We start from the raw sequence: 21,735 nt of genomic DNA on the forward strand, positions 1-21,735 counted from the left end.
TCTCGGGATTCTGAATCTCTTTTATGAGCCTTAAACACTGCAACTCCTGGCATTTCTCTGTAGGAATTTGAAAAGACCCTGAAACACCATTTTTCCTCCTCATGTGGCTGTTCTAGATGCAGAGCTTTACTTTCCATGAATATTTGTAAGCACCAAGAACCTTTTGAGGCTTTTTCTTACACCTCCCCTTTGTCAGGGGAGACAGACAAATTCCTGTGACTCAGGAACTAAGCGCATCCCTAAAGAGCATGCGGGTCTCAGGAATGCTGAGCCTTAAAACTGATGCTGTCTGGGCCAGCAACTTTGAACTCATGTTATGAGCCAGGTCCCTGCCCAGCTGCCCAGCTGGGCTGTGGGGATGTGGGGGTGCTGGTGCAGGTGCCGGGCAGCAGTGAGCTGGGATGGGTGGAGAGCCAGGGGAGGGCCTCTCCAACAGCCCCTGGAATGTTGGGGTTTGCAGCCTGGCAACCATCAACAGCCCATGGAATGTTGGGGTTTGGAGCCTGGCAACCATCAACAGCCCATGGAATGTTGGGGTTTGGAGCCTGGCAACCATCAACAGCCCATGGAATGTTGGGGTTTTCGCCCTGGCAACTGTCAACAGCTCCTGAACATTGGGGCTTTGACCTTGCAACTGCCAACAGCACTTTGATCTTGTGCTCTTGACCCTGCAAAGGCCAACGACCCTTGGATATTGGGGTTTGACCCTGCAAAGGCCAACGGCCTTTGGACATTGGGGTTTAGACCCTGCGAAGTCAAACAACCTTTGGAGATTGGGGTTTGACCCTACAAAGGCCAACGGCCTTTGGACATTGGGGTTTAGACCCTGCAAAGGCCAACGGCCTTTGGACATTGGGGTTTAGACCCTGCGAAGTCAAACAACCTTTGGAGATTGGGGTTTAGACCCTGCAAAGGCCAAAAGCCTTTGGAGATTGGGGTTTAGACCCTGCAAAGGCCAACGGCCTTTGGACACTGACATTTGGTCACTGCTCGTGCCAAGGGGCAGATGGAGACCCGGCGGGTGAGTGAGAGAGCTGCTGCCCTCTTTGTGCCAAGCCCAGCAGGGGCCTGGGTGGGCCTGGGCTGTGCCACTGGGAACAGTTCCCTTTGGGAATAGCAAGGGATTAACAGTTGGCTGTTCCAGAGCTAGCAGCAGCTTTGGTGCTGGCCATGGGGACAGGCCTGGGAGGGAATGGGGGGGCTCCTGGCCATCCCAGAGCACACCCACATCTCCTCCTCCGTCCTTGTCCCACTGGAGGGTGTGGGCACAAACAAGGGAGCAGCTTTCACTGCCTTCCCCTCAGCCCAATTCACAGCGCAGCCTGAGCGCTTCCCAGAGACAAGAATGGGTTTCTCCCAGACATCTCCAAGATGATCCCCAGTGGTGCAGAGGAGGCCACGAGGATGATAGGAAGATGCTCCAAGGGCTGGAGCACCTGTGCCAAGGGAAAAGGATGCAAGAGTTGGGGTTGTCCAGCCTGGAGAAGGTTCCAGGGTGACCTTCCAATGCATGAAGGGGCTGGAAGAGAGCTGGAGAGAGTCTTAAGCCAGGGGCCTGCAGGGAAAGGACAGGGTCTAATGGGATATTGGGAGGGAATTCTTCCCTGTGAGGCTGCTGAGGCCCTGGCACAGGTTGCCCACAGAAGCTGTGGCTGCCCCTGGATCCCTGGCAGTGTTCAAGACCAGGTTGGATGGGGCTCTGGGCAATTCCCCTTGTGGTGTTCTAAGAAGTGATGAGACACCTTCCAGCATGTTTGTTTGTGCTGCTGTCAACCTACTGGGCTGAAAATATTCCCAAGGAGGGGAGGAAGGAGCTGAGCTGGAATTCCAGGCTGGGAAGCATTTAGAGGCGACTGCCTCAGGGGCAGCCATGCAGTCTGAGTGTGCTCTTCCCTGTGCTCTTCCAGGGAGCTCGAGGCCTTTCTCACCAGGGACGTTTCTCCAGAGCCCCTGAGGTGAGTAAACTGTGCTGAGCTGGCTCGGATTTGAAACTGGTCCTCCACAAATGGACACTGGTTCTTGTGGAATCAGAAGAGGCATCTCAGTGGTACTTTGGAATAGGAACAGAGTACCTGACTAACAGCTGGATGTGGGCTTTCAGGTGCTGTTAGACGGCAGTGACAGCATGGCCAGTTCCATCACCGGCGCTGACCGTTCCCAGCATGCAGCCTCCAGGAACAGCCTCTCAACTCTGACATCCACTGATGCACAGCATCCCTTGGAATTGGTTTGGGAAGCCACAGAGAATTGTGGGCGCTTGCAGCGATGTTTTGAGAAAATGGAGGAGCGATGCAAGAGGCTCAGTAGCCACCGGGAGCACATAGACTCTGTGATGGAAGAAATCAGAAGGTGAGTGTTTCTTCCTCCTCCTCCTGCGTTCCAGAGGCAATCTGCGTCCAGGTCTGGGAGTTCAGAGGTGTTCTGGGCAAAGAACTCACCTGCCCTACCATGTGTAGGCCTCAGTGTGGCTCTTGAGCATCGTCCTGTCAGGGCTTTTCATGCTCTACTGTGACTCCCAAGGCTGCCTGGGAGATGCACAGCGATGTTGGAATAGAAGACTCCTTCCTCTCACCGTGCTGCTTCCCTGAATTCTGTTCTTTGAGAGCCCCTGTCCAGCCACTGCTTCTCACTGAAGGAAGGCAAAATCCTGCCTTCCTTTCCCTTTGCCTCTGGAGGATTTCCTTGGGAGGGAAAGAGCAAGGTCTTCCTTAGCCCACTGCCCCCAGCTCCATTGTGGAGGGCTGAAAATGGGATCGATGGCTCTTCAGGCCTCTTCCTTCTTCTGACTGAGCCTTGTCTCTGCAGTGACTGTGAAAACCTTGAGAAGTCCAAGGAAAAGCTGCAGCAATGCACTGGAATCCCGGAGCCAGGAGCCTTGAGTCTGCGCCAGAAGAACAGCAAGCAGCTGAAGGAAGCGTCAGCCCAGGCGGAAAAGGCGGAGCAGCAGCACAGGATGGAGGTTGGTTTTGGAAATGAGGCTGGTTTTCCGTTGAAAACTTGTCTTGCCCCTTCTTGTACAGTGGAGGACTTGGCTGCACTCGAGGGAGAAGACCCATCACTGCAGAGGGAGCTGGAAGTCAACAGGCAGGCACTGGAGGAATTGCAGCTTCAGAGGGAGCTGCTGGAGCAAGAGGGGCATGATGTTACCGTGGCTCTGGACACCTTATTCCTAGGCAGCACCTGTGGGAGTGGGAGTTGTGCCAGCCAGATCAGGCCAGATGCTGTTTCTGGCAGTAGAAGAGAGGGACACTGCTGTGCACACCTGGCTCAAGATGGCACATGCATTTATTAGCCAGGCATATGCATGTTCATCAGCAAAGGGTTACATGCTTCTGCAAAATTTGTTCCTTTGGGCAGCCCCAGAGCCTCTAAAAGAGGGAACGGAGCTGGGGAAGGGTCTGGAGCACAGGTGTGACAAGGAGTGGCTGAGGGAGCTGGGGGGGCTGAGCCTGGAGAAAAGGAGGCTCAGGGGACACCTTCTCGCTCTCTCCAACTCCCTGTGACAGGAAGGTGCAGCCAGGTGAGGGTTGGTCTTTGCTCCCAGGGAACAAGGGACAGGACAAGAGGAAACGGCCCCAAGTGTGCCGGGGGAGGTTTGGATTGGGTGTTACAGGAGAGCTGTGAGAGAAGGGTTTGTTTCTGATGGTCTCTGTCAGACAGTCTCAGTTCTGGAGTATGTGGTAGGTTTGGCAAATACCCAGCAGAGGTTTTGCTTTTGAAGAGAAAAGCTCAAAACCACAGTGTAGTCTTCAGGCTTGAATACCAGCAAGGGCCATGAGACACCTTCTTTGTGTAAGACAAGTAAATGGTATTGTCGGTGTGAACTGCTGCACAAAGAGAGTCTGCTTTGGCCACATCAGCCAGACTGCCATCAGTCACTAAAGGACTGCTCACCACAAGAGCCGTTTCCCTGCCAGGCATGCCCTCGTTGCAGAGAGCTGCTTTGCACACTGGAGGAGGGGACACTTTGATGTGGGTTTTGTCCGAGAAGGAGAAACCCTGTGAATTTTCACTTGCTTCAGCAAGCAAAATTGCTTTCCTCAACCATCCTGAAAATGTCCAGCACAGGAATAGATCCTGATAGACATTTTGTTGGTAAGGGAGTGTGAAAGGAGAACTGGTGTGATTTTTTGCAAGGCTGGAGCTGTGGGAGATGACAGGCTATGGGGCTGTGTGGAGCATGCCCTCCATGCCTTCTACATTGAATTTGGGGAGGTGAAAGGTGAACAGGGCTATCTTTGGGCCCAGGAATGAGCCCTCTCACAGGAAGCCCGGCAGAAACATCAGCTTTCCGTTGGGATTTTTGTGCTGCTCTTGTGCTCTGTTTTCCTAAGACTTACCTCGGAGGATCTTCACTGTTCTCTTAAGGGTCCTCTTTTGGTGTGTACTGGTCGGTGTCCATAGCCAAACTGAGTTTGTAGGACTTTTCTTTTGTGGGCACAGGGAGGGCGCAGCAGGAACGCTGACAAGAGACAAATCTTTTTAAAGACTCGCCTGGAGTATTTCTGAACAGCAACCCAGAGATGTCTCCTGGGCTGTGTTCTAAGTCACTTCCTGGGAAGCTGTGTCCCCCCCAGGGCAGACAGTGGCCCAGGGGAGCAGCAGCCGAGTGCTCTGAGAGCGCGTGAGCCCATCAGTCTTTGCCTCTTGCCACACAGAGTTTGCAGGGGAAGTGTCAAGCCCTCTGCTCTTTCCTTCTGTGCAGGTCCTGCTGGAAAAGCAGAAGGAGAAGAATTCTTTATCAGAGACACTGCTCCAAACTCGGGGACAGCTAAGCCAAGCCTGCCAGCAGGTGCAGCAGCTCAGGCAGGAGGTGAAAGAGCAGCAAGAGAAGGGGCAGGTAAGTCTGAGCAGGCAGGGAACAGAGTGCAGGGCAGTGGCAAGGGCACAAAAGGCAGGTGCTGGGAGTCAGGAGGCAAGGGCTGCTTCAGGCCCTGGCAGCACAGAGCCTGGCAAGCTCCAGAGCTCAGGCCCGGGAAGCAAGGCTTGCAATGGAAGCAGAGCTGGGTAGAGAAGCCAAAAGAAGTCGCTGAAGGAATGGGATTTTGAGAGAGCAAGTGGGAAAAGCTGAGCCTGAGGGCAGGTCGCAGGAAGTTGCTCTGCATTTTGTTGCCAGACCATCCAGGCAAAGCTGCAAGCTGAGCTGCAGGAAGCTCGGGGGGAGATCCAGGCAGCGCAGAAGAGGCACAAGGAAGAATTACGAGGCATCAAAGAGGAAATGAATCTCCTCCTTGAGCAGAGGGAGGCTCTACAAAAGCAGGTGAGTGAAAGAGCAGTGGCACCGCAGCATCCAGCAGGGGGTCTGTGCCCTTCTTGCTTTTCCATGGCAGAGCAGCAGCTGCTGGGGTGGTCCCTGGGGCTGCCTCGTGCTCTGGGCTCCTTGGCAGCTGCTCTGAAGGACCCTCGGTGCTCTGCTGAATCTCAGCTGCTGCCCTGGACAGCTGGACTAGTCCTCTGGGCTGTTGGCCAGCAACCATCAGCACGGATTCCTGCTGGCCTCTTCTTGCTGGCCTTGGTGTGGGAGGTGCTTTTTCAGGTGCCCTTGGTGGGCCACGTAGAGATTGAAACAAGTTGTCCGTATGCATTGTGAATCTGGTGCTCTGAGGACAGGGAGAAATGGAAAGTTGGCCTTTGCCTTTTCTCACAGCCTCTGCTGTGGCTGACAGTGACAGGCTGTGGCTGTAGCCTCTGACTGCTTTGTTCTGTTTGACTGGAGGTGGGAGAGTTGACATCTCAGCTGGCAGCCTCCAGAGAGTCCCAGGCAACGATTGTTCAGAGAGCCCAGCAAGATGTGAGGGAGGCCCAGAAGCAGTCAAGGCAGAAGCTGTTGCAGGTTGAGCAGCTCCAGAAGATGCTGGAGGAGGCAGAACATCAGAACAAGGAGCTGCAAGTGCACCTGAAGAACTTGGAGATGGAAAGGAGTCAATGGGAAGAAGTGGCACGCCAAAATTCGGGACTTTGGGCTTCCTTGAACACCCTAGAGAAGGAAAAAGCCAGGTAAATGAAAGCCTGTGGGACTCTGCCTTGTGGGAATGGATTCCCTCTTTGCCATCTTTGCACTGGCCAGGGGCTCTGGCAGCATTTCCTATGTGGCAGAGTTCTGAACTCTCCGTGCAGACGCGTCTGGTTGTCTGGATGTTGTGTTTCATTTTCTTTTCTTTCAAGCCTTCAGTTAGAGTTTTTCTGAAGACAAAGGCTTTTGGAGTAGCTCTTTCCCTCTAGGGGTGTGTTCTGTTGTGAGGTGGGTGTGCTAACACTGCCCAAGCTGCAGTGTAAGGAGCTGGACACATCCAGCAGCTCCGCCTTGGGTCCTGTAACTTGAAGCCTTTGGGATCTGGAGCAGCCTGGCATCCTGATGCCTTTGCTTGGCAGAACCATCTCAAGGCCCTGATTGCTGACCTAGGCCAGATTCCCCTCAAAGGCACCCAAGAACCAAGAATGTCTCTGTTGCATCGTTCCTCAGAAAATGCCCCCAGGTGCCTGGGGGGGCTCAAGCAGGGTCCCTGCCAGCCTCCAGAGTCACAGGCAATACTGACTGTGCAAAGAATGCAAGAGACAAGACCAAGGTTAGCGGGGCCCCTCCAGCTGACCAAGTCCTGCCGGTCTTCAGTGCCACAGGATTCTTCTTTCGAGAAGAAGACAAAGAAAGGGCAGGGCCCTCTTGCTTGCCTGCAGGTTTCTGCATCTTCCATCAGGTTGTGCTCCAAGGCTCTGTTGCCACTTCTGCTATCGGCCTTTGTTTCTCCAGCTGGAAGTAGGATGGGTGCTGGTAAATCTTAGGGAACTTCCCCGAGATCCTCTGGCTGTAGGGTGCTGCTCCTCCTACCTGGACATACAAGATGGGGCAAGGAAATGTCTCTTCCATGTTGACCAAACCTTTCCCCCTTGGAGCCTGGGTAGTCAGAAGAAAACTCTTCCTCTCCCCTAATCTCTTCATGGCAAGACTTTGTTAGGTCTATATTCACATTCCCATCTCAAGAAGAAGGTAGGACATGTAGGCAGGAACTCCCCATTCTTTCATGAATAAAAGCAGAGTGGGCACATGCTGGGCTGTGACTGCAGGGGGAACAAACAAACAGCCACGTTGTTTAGACAAACCTCATCAGACAGAGCAGTTTTCCCCGAGGTGGTGCGAGTCCTAAGAGTTCCTAAAATGTGATACCGTGTAGTAATGAGTTGCATGCTTCCCTTTTAGGCTGCTTCTGTCTCTGGAGGAAAAGAACCTGTGCCTCAGAACACTGGAAGAAAAGAACCAGGCACTGAACAATCAGGTGTCTCAATTTCGTTCTGCTCTTCGCGAGGCCGAGCAGCTCTGTGCAAACCGCACAGGACAAGTGCTGAAGCTCAACGCCCAGGTAATCTGTGCCCTGGCGTCCTCTTCTCCAGGGACACACATCATCACCTTTGGCTTGGAGGCCCCAACTGCTTTCTCCTCCCAGCAGCATCCACTGCTGCCGTGTTCTGCCCCGGGGTGCTGCTGCACCCACAGGCCAAGGCTGGATCTGGTGTCTGCTGCCGATGTTTTCCTCCGTTCTCTCTCGGGTCCCAGCAGGAAATGTGGGAGGAGAAGCAGCAGCAGACTCCTTTGGAGCTTCTCCATCCCTCTGTTAGCAGTGTTGTCCCAGATGGAGTTGGTGCCTGTGCTGGGCACCGAGCAATGTGGGCACACAGACGTGGCTATGGCAGGCTGGGGAGGGCACTTCCAGCGCAGCCAGTTCAGCCGGTGTTCAGAGCTGCAGCCTCAAGGATGCCCATTGGCTCCCTTTCCCTATTTTCAGGACACTTGTTTCCATTGGAATCCTTGGCTCTGTGCCTTCTGTTTTGGGCATGTTTTTTTGCCTGAAGTCATTTCTCCTTTGTTGCTTGCTCTACTGCCTGCTCTGCTGCCTCAGGAGCAGCCCTGTCCCTGAGGCTCTGTGCATCCATCTTCCAGATGCGGGCCCTGCAGAAGGCAGTGCTGGAGATGGAGGCTACCCAGGCAACTCGAGAGAAGCAGCTGCTGCAGGAGCTGGAGGAGTCCCGAGCAGGAGAACGGAGCTTGAGGGACTCTGTGCAGGTGCTGGAGGCTGAGGTGTCTGAGCTGCGTAGGAAGCTCCAGAGCTCTGAGAACAGAGCAGAGGCCTTGGCCACAAAGTGTCAGCAGGCCAGTGGTGCTCACCAGGAAACTCAATCCCAGCTGGACAAACTGCTCCTGGTTCTCCACCACGTGATCAGGGATAGCAGAGACTTGGTCACCTGGAGCTCAGGCAAGTGTGGGAGGCTGGGAGAGCAGGTGGAGCGAGGGGGTGGTTCCTGGTCATCCTGGTATGACACACTCACCCTGTCAGTTCAGGCTGACTCAGGCCTTGGGAAGTCTTGTCTCCCTGCAGAGACACAAGTCCATGTTTGTTTGTAGAGAAGTGATTAGAGTCAGAAGGGAGAAGGGCCCAAGTCCTGTCAAGCCACAGGGCCCATGCAGTTGTCTTTGGGGCAGTGCTGACATTAGTGGTCATCAAAATAACGTCAGCCTGTGACACACATCCTGCTGCAAGGCGAGCTCTAGGACAATGACAAAGGCACCTCCTCCTAGGTAGAAAGAGGCCTTGTTTGTTGGAGACTGTTGGATTAAATCTTGAAAGAGAATGTCTTCTCTTTTCAGAAAAGGGTCATGTCTTGGGCCTAAGTGCTTCTCAGGATGGGGATGTCCCCGCAGAGCTCACAGTGGACAGAGTGTCAGCAGCTCTGCAAGACCTGCAGCAGCACCTGGAGCATTCCCAGAAAGATCTGGTAATATGCACCCAGAAATCCTGTCCTGCTGCTGGGCTGCTGGACAAGCAGAGTGCCAAGGCCAGGATGGGTGGAAGTTCTTGTAGGGGGGTTGTCTCACTAGCATGGGGAGGAAGGAGGATCACGATCACATCTACCAGTACGGTCCAGCTGCCCTCTCCCACCTGGGCTATTTCTGCTTTAGTGTTTGTAGCCCTTTGTCTCCTGCCAGCAGTGGCACTGACAGGTGATTCTGTTCCTCTTGCCTCTTCCAGAATGATGCAAGGAAGAAGATACAGGCCTTGGAGCTGGAGCTGGGCATGGGGCAGGCTGAGAGGGACAATCTCAGAGCCAGCAATCAGGAGCTGCTGAAACAGTTGGAAGAAATTCAAGCAGGTACAGCTTCACCTCTCCCACCCGCTGCCCCATCCTGTCCCAGCAGGGATCTCTGATGCCACACAGAGGAAAAGGGCAGTGCCCAGAGATGGCAGAGGGGAAGAACAACCAGCAGGAGATTTCTCCATCCAGTGCCAGTGAAAGCTTTTTCTCGAGGAAGATGCCGTGGCTGGCAGTGCCATCTGGCTGTGCTATGGCTGATCCCGTGCACAGGTGGTGCCTTTCAGGTGCTGTGTCTGTGCTGAGGAGCTGTAGCTGGATGCCTCAGCTCGATTCCCCCCAACTCCAGGCCCTGCCAGAGCCCCCAGGCTATTGGCCTCTCTGGAGCAGGGCTGCACAGGCATCCCCGCTCCTTTGTCTCTCTTGGACTGCTCACTCTGCACAAGCCCAAGAGTAAAGACACTTTCCTATTCCTCTGAACCTTGCCCCTTGGAGTCCTGCTTTTTTCTCCTTCATTTCTGTCAGCTTTGGAAGCCCTTGCGGCCTTAGGGGCTGGCAAACACAGGCAGGCCAAGAAGACAGTGCTGTTGTCCCTGCAGGATGCACATCAGTTTGCCTTTGCTTTGCTGTTCTCATTCTCCTTCTCCTTCCTGCTGCAGCGATGTGGAGGGCAGAACACCAGAAGACCTCTCGAGAAACTGCCCTGGAGAAAGAGGCCATTGCCCTGAAGGAAGAGGGTGTGACTCTTTGTCAGGAGGTGGCATCTCTGCAGAGGAAACTGGAGAGCCTGGAGAAGGAAAGGAAGGATGTGCTGGTGAGAACGGCAGATGCCATGAAGGGCCATTTCCTAGCTATGTTTGGCCCTTGTGTTAATAGTTCTAAGGAGCACCTCTTTCCAGCTGAGCTTTTCAAACTGCATTCTTCTGAATAAGGAGGAAAAGATGTCGTAGTCATGTCAAAGCCAGTTAGTGCTGAGGCTGCTGGTTTTCCTCCATGCTGGAGTTTTGTGCCCTCTAGTTCTCAATGTCCACACTGTCTCTATGGACATTGCATGGTCTGGGCAATTCCTCGTGTCCAAACCCACGTCCAGATTTCAAATACCTGGACCTGGAACGAGAGGTGAGAAGGCCAAGTTTGCTGTTAATAGAAAGGTGTTTGGCCTTGGCCATCAGAGAGCAGCCAGTGGGGAGAAAAGAGAGAAAAGCAAAGTGCTGATGCAGATAAGGACGTGTGCCTGCAAGGGGAGAACTCGTCCTGAGTGGCAGCAGAGAATGACAGACTGATGTGGCCATTGCTGCTCCAAGAGAGGGCAGTGGGGCTCTCGGGGATGGTGCCATGGAAACTCTACACAGGAGAGCTCAAAAACCACTCCTGTCACCCCAGCTGCAGGGAATGAAATGTTGGGGGTGTCTGCTCTTCCCTTTCTCCCTGCTGGAGAGCACATCCTCATGGCACCGCCTAAATCCTGCTTAGCGTGAACTTGGAATCCTGGCTGCAGTTCTGGCAGCTGCTCCCCAAAGGAACACTCGAGTGGAGCTGCAAGAGGTCGGGGAAGGGCAGAAAGGGAGCTGGGATGGGCTGAGTGAGCTGGGAAAGACTCAGCGTCAAGGGCGGTCCCAGCAAAGGTCTGAGGCATCCCGAGAGGCAGAGAGAGAGGGGCAGCCTTTGCCTGCCTGTGGCAGGAGTCCTGATCTGGTATGAAAAGCAAACTGAGAGAGGGAATGAGTGACCTCCCTGTTTTGGCAGCGTGAACGGGAATTGTACGAGGAGCAGATGAGAGATCTGAAAAAGAAGAATGAAATGAAAACACCGGAGATGCGAAGTGTCAAGGAAAACACCCAACAACTGGAAGTGGAGAGGGAAGCCAAGCAGGAACAGTTGGAGCATGGGGCTGCTGCTTTGAAGGAATGGCAAGAGACCGCTCAAGTCCTGAGTGTTGCACTGACCAAGAGTGAAATTTCCAAAGGGGCTCTGAAGAAAGACCTGGACATCTTGAAGGAAAGGCTTTGTCTCCAGGTAGGCACTGGCACTGATCTTCAGTCCACTGCAACGTCTCTCAAAGATTCCAATGAAGTTTCCCATGAAGAGGTGGGATTCTAAATCCCTGTCAGTCTAGGCCTGCTTGGGCAAAGCAGCCCGGGCTGCAGCAGGCAGCCTTGTGTGTCTGCCTGGCTCCAGCCAGAGACCATTGGCTGCCAGATTGTTTGCTGGCATGCCTGGAATGACTGAGGCAGCTCTGGAGCTGCTGTTCAAATCAGCTCCAGGCCAAAAGCTGGGCATGGGGAATTGCTTCTCCCGTGCCCAGGCAAGGGGAGGCAACATGTGTGGGTTGGATTTGGTGTGGAAAGGAATGGAGCAGGTGAGCAGAGTGATGGACTGAAGTGAGCAGAGTTCTGTAGTGAGGGCTGAAGAGCAGCTGCACTGCTGGAGCTTCGAGGATGCTTCCCGAGATGGAGATTTCTGAGGGACAGCTCTTGTGGTGTTTGAAATAAGGGAATCATCTCCTCTCTGAACACCCAGCAGGCTGTTGGAGCAGAGGGCAAGCGGCTGTCTGAGCACTCCAGGAGGGGTGTGGAATGTGTGCGGGACCAGGTTGCAGCAGCAGCAGCAGACAAGCCAGAGAAGCGTGAGCTCAGGAGAACTTTTGAGGTAAAGTGGGCTTTCACTGCCTCTGCAGAGCCTCAGGCTCCTCTGGATCATGACTCGTGTGCCCAGGCAGTGCTTTGGAGTCCTCTGCTTGTTTCCTTGCCTCTCCCTGTCCCTGCTGTGGGCACACCACTTTGTTTGTTCTCTCTGTTGTGGCAGCCCATGGCTTTCACAAAGGCACCTTCACTCCGCTGCCTCCCTCCCTGGCCCCGTGTCCCCGGACACACACTGGCCTCTCCTGCACAGCCCCCAGCGAGAGCTCTTTGCCCCCAGTGCTGTCTGGTGCAATTGAGGGTCTGTGAGCAGAGATCTCCTTGCCTTGATGTCCAGAGGTCCTTTTGCCCCATGTTTGCTGACAGGTTTCTGTGACCCTTTCTCCCATCCAACCTGCAGGTGGAACCTGAAGGGAGGAGTGTCCAGAGAATCTTTGGGAATGTTTACCTCTCGGATACCATTAGAGTGGATGCTCCCCCGTCTTCCCAGCACAGCAGGTCGACTTCTGGACAGGTGAGAACATCATCTTCCTTGGTGGGAGGAACACAACCCTTGGCAAGGCACATGTCCCTCAGAAAGCAGAGTAGCAGCTGTGAGCTGAGCTGTTTTCCCCAAGCCAGGCAAGCCCTGAGCGCTGCTCCCAGGGCTGGCAGCTCCTCTGCTCCAGAGCAGACAGAGGGCACCGTGCTGGAGCTGCTGTGGCTGCACCCGCTGCAGAGCCAGCAGGAGGTGGGAGCAGCTGGCTCTCTGCTGCCAGCCAGCCCAGCAGCCACAAGCCCGTGGTGTCAGGAAAGAAGAGTTGGAGGAGTTTCGTGGCCTCAGCAGTGCTTGAAGGCTCATTCTCCCCGTGGGCTTCGTTGCCCACATTGTGCTCTGCTCCCATGTGGAATGCTCTGAAGTTTGGGAGAAGGAGAGTTTGCTCCCTGTCCCTGGGCTGGCTGTGCAGGAGCTTGCTGTTCAGATCAGCTCCAGGCCAAAAGCCGGGCATGGGGATCTGCTTCTCCCTTGCCCAGGCAAGGGGAGGCAACACGTGGGGGTGAGCAGTGATGGACTGAAGTGAGCAGAGTTCTGTAGCGAGGGCTGAACAGCAGCTGCACTGCTGGTGCTTAGAGTCAAGTGTATTGGCAGTTGTGGAAGATGCAGTATTTTTGGGTGACAACACAGAATTTGGGGCAGGGATGTTTGTTGGGAAGGAGCAATCTGGTGCCAGGCAAGCCAGCAGGGCCTGACACAGCACTTCCAAGGTAACAGTGCCAGAGGCTTTTGGCAGCCCAGGGTATCGGAGCTGCAGAGGGCAGATGCTGTGAAACTTTGAGCCCAGAGCATGGGAGCTCCCTGTCCTCTGGCTGCCTGCGAGGTGGCACTGGCTGGCTCTGCACAGGGCTCCTGAGGAAGGGCTCGAGCTGTACCTTGTCCTGCTTCCAGGTTTCCCAGGAGCAAGAGTCATTGAGCAGGGCTCTGGAGCAGCTGCACCAGGAGCCCTCTGGCCAAGGGCACGCACTGGCCCAGGTGTGCAGAGAGAAGGAGCTGCTGGGCCGGGAGAAGGCTGCCCTTGAGGGCCGACTGGCAGCCATGGAGCGTCACCAACAAGACCTTTCCAAGCAGCTGGCAGAGACCAGGTAAAGGCAGGGAGGAGACCCTTTCCGGATGCTTTTACCTTGCATGGACAGAAAATGGAAGTCTCAAGAAAAAGAAATATGCCACAATGTGAAGGTTATTTTTCTGACATCTAAAGCCAGCAAAGCTGTTGTGAGCCTTGGGCTCCTGTTTGTGCCGCCAAGCACACTCGTGTGGGAAGTCAAAAGCAAGCCACCCGGCCCTGAATTGAGTAGTACTTAAACCATGCAGCTGTTGAGTGAAACCTCAAGTTTCTCTTGGGTTTAGTTCCTTGTTCTGGGCATTGAACATCCCTCTTTCCTTCCTAAGTAGCTTGACACAATCCTGATCTTCAGAACTGAAGCTTCATCTTCAGAACTCCAGGCTCTGACCTTGGGATGTTGGCAGTAGCATGCTGCCATTCAGGGGGAAGCCAGAGGCTCCTGCTGAAAATGCTGAGGGCCTTCTGCTTCCAAGCACACTCTTGAGAAGTGTGAGGCAGGACCTAGAGCTGCTTAGAGAGCAGCAGGGAAACCTCTTTGGAATTGTTGACAGCCCCTGGGGATTCTTGCTGTGTTGATGGGCACCCACCTGTCAAACCTGCCAAGGTCCTTTTGGATGGTCCCTCTCACTCTCCAAAGAAGGACAAGACTTGGGCTACTGCCTGCTTAGCTGGCAACACTAAAAGAAAGGTGGCAAGTCTATTCCTTGACCGTGCAGGAGCTTAAACTGCAGTCTCTGCATTCAGGTAGTTGTTGTTCAGACAACATGGTGTTCTGAATTTTTACAAGTGCTGCCATGACCATGAGATTTTACTGTATCATGCAAAGTAGTTCTGAAGTCTCTTAAATACAGAGTGTCTGGAAAATTATGTACCTTTATGTCCATGATGAAGAGAGTTAACAAGTCAGGAGTGAGCCAGGACGAGAGTCTGTTCTGTCCCCCTGCAGAGCAGCTTGGAAGTGCTGATGAGAGAAGGGCTGTGAGCAGAGGCTGGGCTTTTGCTCCTTGGCCCAGCCTGTGTGGGCACAGCTAGCCAGGGTCATAGGTCAGGAAGAGCAGCTGAAGGTTCGGCTGTTGAGGTCACGTTGGGCTGGGCTGTCTGTGCTGTGCCAGGCCATAAGGAAGGCCTGGGCACTCCCTCAGAGGGCCCTGCTTTGCTACTGAAATGGCACAAATGGGCCTTCTCTGTACAAGTTTCCATGCGACCCGTTTTGCATTCTCAGGCCTGGGCATCTTGAGCCACGTTGTCCTGGAATAACTGCCCGGGAGTGTCAGGAGCGAGCAGCTCATGTCTCTCCGTATTTGCAACCTGTAGGTCAGCGAAGGAGAGCCTGGAATCCAGCCTGTTTGCTGCTCAGCAGCAGATATCCCTGCTGGAGATCACCAGCAACCATCTGGAGGCTCAAGTGCTCACAGTCACACAGGCCAAGGAGGCGCTACAAGGTGAGAACCTCGTGTGCTTTGTTTGTGGTGCCGCCCCACCTAGAGAAGCTGCTGTAAAGCCTCCTCTGTCTGCAGGGCTTCTGAGGAGCGGTGGCGCTGGAGGCAGGGCCCTCCTACGCTGACACTGAAAGGGCCTGAGTCAGTAAAGGCAGTAAAGACTCTGAATCTTGCTGTTGGTCGTGTTTGCAGGAGAAGTGAAGTGCCTCCAACGTGAGCTGGAAGCAGAGAGAACTCTCAGGAAGCAGGAGCAGGAAGACACAGCACAACAGCTCTTGCAGGCAGAGCAGCAGTGTCACAAAAGCCTCAGGCTTCAGGGAACTGCTCAGCAGGTGGAAATAAACAAGCTCCTGCAAGACCTGGTAGGTGACAATACGCTTCTGAATTGTCCAAGCTGGCCCTGGGGGCTGGTTTAGCACCAGCAGAGCCTGAGGGTGTGAAAGGGCAGCAGTCCTCTGCCAGAGGCCTCCCGCTGCTGGGCCGGGCAGGAGAGGCGGCGGCTCGGACTTGGAGGCGCGTGAAGACCCACAGGATGGTGCTGGGCCAGTAAATGCAGCCACGGCTTCCGTGAGGGCGTAAGGCGAGTTCCAGAGCAGCTTGGGCAGTGCCCACCCAAAGCGTGGCGGCCCAGGGCAGGATCTTCCCCGAGTCCCACCTGCCACGGAGCAGATGCCAGCGTGGAGCAGATGCCAACAGTGCTGCTGGCTGCAGGCGTGGGAACTCGGTTCCTGTCTTGCTGTGCTCCCACGGTGGACAGAGGGATTAGCTTTGGGCTGGAAGCAAATGGAACAGGCCCCGGTCCTTCAGTCCTTGTGACTGGGGCATCAGGGTGCCAGAAGGTGACACCTCCTTTTCTGAATGGTTGGACTCAATGCTTGTGCAGGTCTTTCCCAACAGAAATGATTCCATGGTTCTGGGATCCTTGCACCTGCTGAGCCTCCTTTTAAATTCCCTGACAGGACACGGTTTCTGGAGAGCAGAGAGCCAGTGCTGTTGTCTTTTCAGGTTGGGGTTTGTGGGAGGGATGAAGCTTCACGTTTTTCAGCGAGGAGCTTGCCTGGGGACTTCAACTTGAAGATTTTTCCTCCCCTCCTCAGGCAATTGAGCGGGAAAGGTACCATGCAGACATACAGGAGATGCTGCAGCAATGGGGAAAAGAGAAGGCAGAGAGAGAGCAGGAGCACCAGAAGGTGCTGTTTGAGATGAGGCAGAAAGTTGCCACCCTGCAGGCTCAAAGACAAGAGGAACAAACTAGATTTGAAAATGCCAAGCGAGAGGTAATGATTGTGCAAGGAGAATTGGTGTGATTTTTTGCAAGGCTGGAGCTGTGGGAGATGGCAGGCTATGGGGCTGTGTGGAGCATGCCCTCCATGTCTTCTACATTGAATTTGGGGAGGTGAAAGGTGAAGAGGGCTATCTTTGGGCCCAGGAATGAGCCCTCTCACAGGAAGCCCGGCAGAAACATCAGCTTTCCGTTGGGATTTTTGTGCTGCTCTTGTGCTCTGTTTTCCTAAGACTTACCTTGGAGGATCTTCACTGTTCTCTTAAGGGTCCTCTTTTGGTGTGTACTGGTCGGTGTCCATAGCCAAACTGAGTTTGTAGGACTTTTCTTTTGTGGGCACAGGGAGGGCGCAGCGGGAACGCTGACAAGAGACAAATCTTTTTAAAGACTCGCCTGGAGTATTTCTGAACAGCAACCCAGAGATGTCTCCTGGGCTGTGTTCTAAGTCACTCTCTGGGAAGCTGTGTCCCCCCCAGGGCAGACAGTGGCCCAGGGGAGCAGCAGCCGAGTGCTCTGAGAGCGCGTGAGCCCATCAGTCTTTGCCTCTTGCCACACAGAGTTTGCAGGGGAAGTGTCAAGCCCTCTGCTCTTTCCTTCTGTGCAGGTCCTGCTGGAAAAGCAGAAGGAGAAGAATTCTTTATCAGAGACACTGCTCCAAACTCGGGGACAGCTAAGCCAAGCCTGCCAGCAGGTGCAGCAGCTCAGGCAGGAGGTGAAAGAGCAGCAAGAGAAGGGGCAGGTAAGTCTGAGCAGGCAGGGAACAGAGTGCAGGGCAGTGGCAAGGGCACAAAAGGCAGGTGCTGGGAGTCAGGAGGCAAGGGCTGCTTCAGGCCCTGGCAGCACAGAGCCTGGCAAGCTCCAGAGCTCAGGCCCGGGAAGCAAGGCTTGCAATGGAAGCAGAGCTGGGTAGAGAAGCCAAAAGAAGTCGCTGAAGGAATGGGATTTTGAGAGAGCAAGTGGGAAAAGCTGAGCCTGAGGGCAGGTCGCAGGAAGTTGCTCTGCATTTTGTTGCCAGACCATCCAGGCAAAGCTGCAAGCTGAGCTGCAGGAAGCTCGGAGGGGAATCCAGGCAGCGCAGAAGAGGCACAAGGAAGAACTACGAGGCATCAAAGAGGAAATGAATCTCCTCCTTGAGCAGAGGGAGGCTCTACAAAAGCAGGTGAGTGAAACAGCAGAGGCACCGCAGCATCCAGCAGGGGGTCTGTGCCCTTCTTGCTTTTCCATGGCAGAGCAGCAGCTGCTGGGGTGGTCCCTGGGGCTGCCTCGTGCTCTGGGCTCCTTGGCAGCTGCTCTGAAGGACCCTCGGTGCTCTGCTGAATCTCAGCTGCTGCCCTGGACAGCTGGGCTAGTCCTCTGGGCTGTTGGCCAGCAACCATCAGCACGGATTCCTGCTGGCCTCTTCTTGCTGGCCTTGGTGTGGGAGGTGCTTTTTCAGGTGCCCTTGGTGGGCCACGTAGAGATTGAAACAAGTTGTCCGTATGCATTGTGAATCTGGTGCTCTGAGGACAGGGAGAAATGGAAAGTTGGCCTTTGCCTTTTCTCACAGCCTCTGCTGTGGCTGACAGTGACAGGCTGTGGCTGTAGCCTCTGACTGCTTTGTTCTGTTTGACTGGAGGTGGGAGAGCTGACATCTCAGCTGGCAGCCTCCAGAGAGTCCCAGGCAACGATTGTTCAGAGAGCCCAGCAAGATGTGAGGGAGGCCCAGAAGCAGTCAAGGCAGAAGCTGTTGCAGGTTGAGCAGCTCCAGAAGATGCTGGAGGAGGCAGAACATCAGAACAAGGAGCTGCAAGTGCACCTGAAGAACTTGGAGATGGAAAGGAGTCAATGGGAAGAAGTGGCACGCCAAAATTCGGGACTTTGGGCTTCCTTGAACACCCTAGAGAAGGAAAAAGCCAGGTAAATGAAAGCCTGTGGGACTCTGCCTTGTGGGAATGGATTCCCTCTTTGCCATCTTTGCACCTGCCAGGGGCTCTGGCAGCATTTCCTACGTGGCAGAGTTCTGAACTCTCCGTGCAGACGCGTCTGGTTGTCTGGATGTTGTGTTTCATTTTCTTTTCTTTCAAGCCTTCAGTTAGAGTTTTTCTGAAGACAAAGGCTTTTGGAGTAGCTCTTTCCCTCTAGGGGTGTGTTCTGTTGTGAGGTGGGTGTGCTAACACTGCCCAAGCTGCAGTGTAAGGAGCTGGACACATCCAGCAGCTCCGCCTTGGGTCCTGTAACTTGAAGCCTTTGGGATCTGGAGCAGCCTGGCATCCTGATGCCTTTGCTTGGCAGAACCATCTCAAGGCCCTGATTTCTGACCTAGGCCAGATTCCCCTCAAAGGCACCCAAGAACCAAGAATGTCTCTGTTGCATCGTTCCTCAGAAAATGCCCCCAGGTGCCTGGGGGGGCTCAAGCAGGGTCCCTGCCAGCCTCCAGAGTCACAGGCAATACTGACTGTGCAAAGAATGCAAGAGACAAGACCAAGGTTAGCGGGGCCCCTCCAGCTGACCAAGTCCTGCCGGTCTTCAGTGCCACTGGATTCTTCTTTTGAGAAGAAGACAAAGAAAGGGCAGGGCCCTCTTGCTTGCCTGCAGGTTTCTGCATCTTCCATCAGGTTGTGCTCCAAGGCTCTGTTGCCACTTCTGCTATCGGCCTTTGTTTCTCCAGCTGGAAGTAGGATGGGTGCTGGTAAATCTTAGGGAACTTCCCCGAGATCCTCTGGCTGTAGGGTGCTGCTCCTCCTACCTGGACATACAAGATGGGGCAAGGAAATGTCTCTTCCATGTTGACCAAACCTTTCCCCCTTGGAGCCTGGGTAGTCAGAAGAAAACTCTTCCTCTCCCCTAATCTCTTCATGGCAAGACTTTGTTAGGTCTATATTCACATTCCCATCTCAAGAAGAAGGTAGGACATGTAGGCAGGAACTCCCCATTCTTTCATGAATAAAAGCAGAGTGGGCACATGCTGGGCTGTGACTGCAGGGGGAACAAACAAACAGCCACGTTGTTTAGACAAACCTCATCAGACAGAGCAGTTTTCCCCGAGGTGGTGCGAGTCCTAAGAGTTCCTAAAATGTGATACCGTGTAGTAATGAGTTGCATGCTTCCCTTTTAGGCTGCTTCTGTCTCTGGAGGAAAAGAACCTGTGCCTCAGAACACTGGAAGAAAAGAACCAGGCACTGAACAATCAGGTGTCTCAATTTCGTTCTGCTCTTCGCGAGGCCGAGCAGCTCTGTGCAAACCGCACAGGACAAGTGCTGAAGCTCAACGCCCAGGTAATCTGTGCCCTGGCGTCCTCTTCTCCAGGGACACACATCATCACCTTTGGCTTGGAGGCCCCAACTGCTTTCTCCTCCCAGCAGCATCCACTGCTGCCGTGTTCTGCCCCGGGGTGCTGCTGCACCCACAGGCCAAGGCTGGATCTGGTGTCTGCTGCCGATGTTTTCCTCCGTTCTCTCTCGGGTCCCAGCAGGAAATGTGGGAGGAGAAGCAGCAGCAGACTCCTTTGGAGCTTCTCCATCCCTCTGTTAGCAGTGTTGTCCCAGATGGAGTTGGTGCCTGTGCTGGGCACCGAGCAATGTGGGCACACAGACGTGGCTATGGCAGGCTGGGGAGGGCACTTCCAGCGCAGCCAGTTCAGCCGGTGTTCAGAGCTGCAGCCTCAAGGATGCCCATTGGCTCCCTTTCCCTATTTTCAGGACACTTGTTTCCACTGGAATCCTTGGCTCTGTGCCTTCTGTTTTGGGCATGTTTTTTTGCCTGAAATCATTTCTCCTTTGTTGCTTGCTCTACTGCCTGCTCTGCTGCCTCAGGAGCAGCCCTGTCCCTGAGGCTCTGTGCATCCATCTTCCAGATGCCGGCCGAGCTGGAAGCAGTGATCGAGAAGGCGGCTCCCCAGCCTACTCAGGAGAAGCAGGAGCTGGAAACTGAGGGGTCTGAGCTGCATGTGAGGCTCCAGAGCTCTGAGGAAAGAGCAGAGGCCATGGCCACACAGTGTAAGACTTTGGAGCTGGAGCTGAGGGAGGTGCAGGCTCAGATAGACCATCTGAAGGCTCGCAACCAGGAGCTGCAGCAGGAGTTGGAGGAAAGTGAGCAAGGTAGAGCTTCTCCTCTCGCACCCACTGCCCCATCCTGTCTTGCCAGCAGGGCTCTCTGATCCCATGCAGAGGAAAAGTGCCCTAGATGGCAGAGGGGAAGAACAACCAGCAGGAGATTTCTCCATCCAGTGCCAGTGAAAGCTTTTTCTCGAGAAAGATGCTGTGGCTGGCAGTGCCATCTGGCTGTGCTATGGCTGATCCCGTGCACAGGTGGTGCCTTTCAGGTGCTGTGTCTGTGCTGAGGAGCTGTAGCTGGATGCCTCAGCTCGATTCCCCCCAACTCCAGGCCCTGCCAGAGCCCCCAGGCTATTGGCCTCTCTGGAGCAGGGCTGCACAGGCATCCCCGCTCCTTTGTCTCTCTTGGACTGCTCACTCTGCACAAGCCCAAGAGTAAAGACACTTTCCTATTCCTCTGAACCTTGCCCCTTGGATTCCTGCTTTTTTCTCTGCCTTGAAGTTTCCTTCATTTCTGTCAGCTTTGGAAGCCCTTGTGGCCTTAGGGGCTGGCAAACACAGGCAGGCCAAGAAGACAGTGCTGTTGTCCCTGCAGGATGCACATCAGTTTGCCTTTGCTTTGCTGTTCTCATTCTCCTTCTCCTTCCTGCCGCAGCGATGTGGAGGGCAGAACACCAGAAGACCTCTCGAGAAACTGCCCTGGAGAAAGAGGCCATTGCCCTGAAGGAAGAGGGTGTGACTCTTTGTCAGGAGGTGGCATCTCTGCAGAGGAAACTGGAGAGCCTGGAGAAGGAAAGGAAGGATGTGCTGGTGAGAACGGCAGATGCCATGAAGGGCCATTTCCTAGCTATGTTTGGCCCTTGTGTTAATAGTTCTAAGGAGCACCTCTTTCCAGCTGAGCTTTTCAAACTGCATTCTTCTGAATAAGGAGGAAAAGATGTCGTAGTCATGTCAAAGCCAGTTAGTGCTGAGGCTGCTGGTTTTCCTCCATGCTGGAGTTTTGTGCCCTCTAGTTCTCAATGTCCACACTGTCTCTATGGACATTGCATGGTCTGGGCAATTCCTCGTGTCCAAACCCACGTCCAGATTTCAAATACCTGGACCTGGAACGAGGGGTGAGAAGGCCAAGTTTGCTGTTAATAGAAAGGTGTTTGGCCTTGGCCATCAGAGAGCAGCCAGTGGGGAGAAAAGAGAGAAAAGCAAAGTGCTGATGCAGATAAGGACGTGTGCCTGCAAGGGGAGAACTCGTCCTGAGTGGCAGCAGAGAATGACAGACTGATGTGGCCATTGCTGCTCCAAGAGAGGGCAGTGGGGCTCTCGGGGATGGTGCCATGGAAACTCTACACAGGAGAGCTCAAAAACCACTCCTGTCACCCCAGCTGCAGGGAATGAAATGTTGGGGGTGTTTGCTCTTCCCTTTCTCCCTGCTGGAGAGCACATCCTCATGGCACCGCCTAAATCCTGCTTAGCATGGACTTGGAATCCTGGCTGCAGTTCTGGCAGCTGCTCCCCAAAGGAACACTCGAGTGGAGCTGCAAGAGGTCGGGGAAGGGCAGAAAGGGAGCTGGGATGGGCTGAGTGAGCTGGGAAAGACTCAGCGTCAAGGGCGGTCCCAGCAAAGGTCTGAGGCATCCCGAGAGGCAGAGAGAGAGGGGCAGCCTT

At 54.4% G+C, this 21,735-nt stretch overlaps 1 protein-coding gene across 1 annotated transcript in view; it reads left to right on the forward strand.

Annotated features, from left to right (window-relative positions):
* The first annotated feature begins 1,006 nt into the window (after nt 1-1,006).
* Nucleotides 1,007-21,735, forward strand: part of LOC138101661 (centrosome-associated protein CEP250-like) — a 57,800-nt gene continuing 37,071 nt past the window's right edge. Inside the window, exons 1-14 of the mRNA XM_068999435.1 lie at nt 1,007-1,021; nt 1,908-1,955; nt 2,102-2,349; nt 2,806-2,959; nt 13,147-13,340; nt 14,636-14,763; nt 14,953-15,122; nt 15,858-16,037; nt 16,647-16,781; nt 17,058-17,201; nt 17,658-17,938; nt 19,137-19,296; nt 19,875-20,118; nt 20,729-20,883. Coding sequence (XP_068855536.1) covers nt 1,007-1,021; nt 1,908-1,955; nt 2,102-2,349; nt 2,806-2,959; nt 13,147-13,340; nt 14,636-14,763; nt 14,953-15,122; nt 15,858-16,037; nt 16,647-16,781; nt 17,058-17,201; nt 17,658-17,938; nt 19,137-19,296; nt 19,875-20,118; nt 20,729-20,883 — 2,256 coding nt within the window. The remainder of the gene's footprint in view (nt 1,022-1,907; nt 1,956-2,101; nt 2,350-2,805; nt 2,960-13,146; nt 13,341-14,635; nt 14,764-14,952; nt 15,123-15,857; nt 16,038-16,646; nt 16,782-17,057; nt 17,202-17,657; nt 17,939-19,136; nt 19,297-19,874; nt 20,119-20,728; nt 20,884-21,735) is intronic.

The sequence above is a fragment of the Aphelocoma coerulescens genome, unplaced genomic scaffold, assembly GCF_041296385.1.
Source record: "Aphelocoma coerulescens isolate FSJ_1873_10779 unplaced genomic scaffold, UR_Acoe_1.0 HiC_scaffold_39, whole genome shotgun sequence".
NCBI classification, from domain to species: Eukaryota; Metazoa; Chordata; class Aves; order Passeriformes; family Corvidae; genus Aphelocoma; species Aphelocoma coerulescens.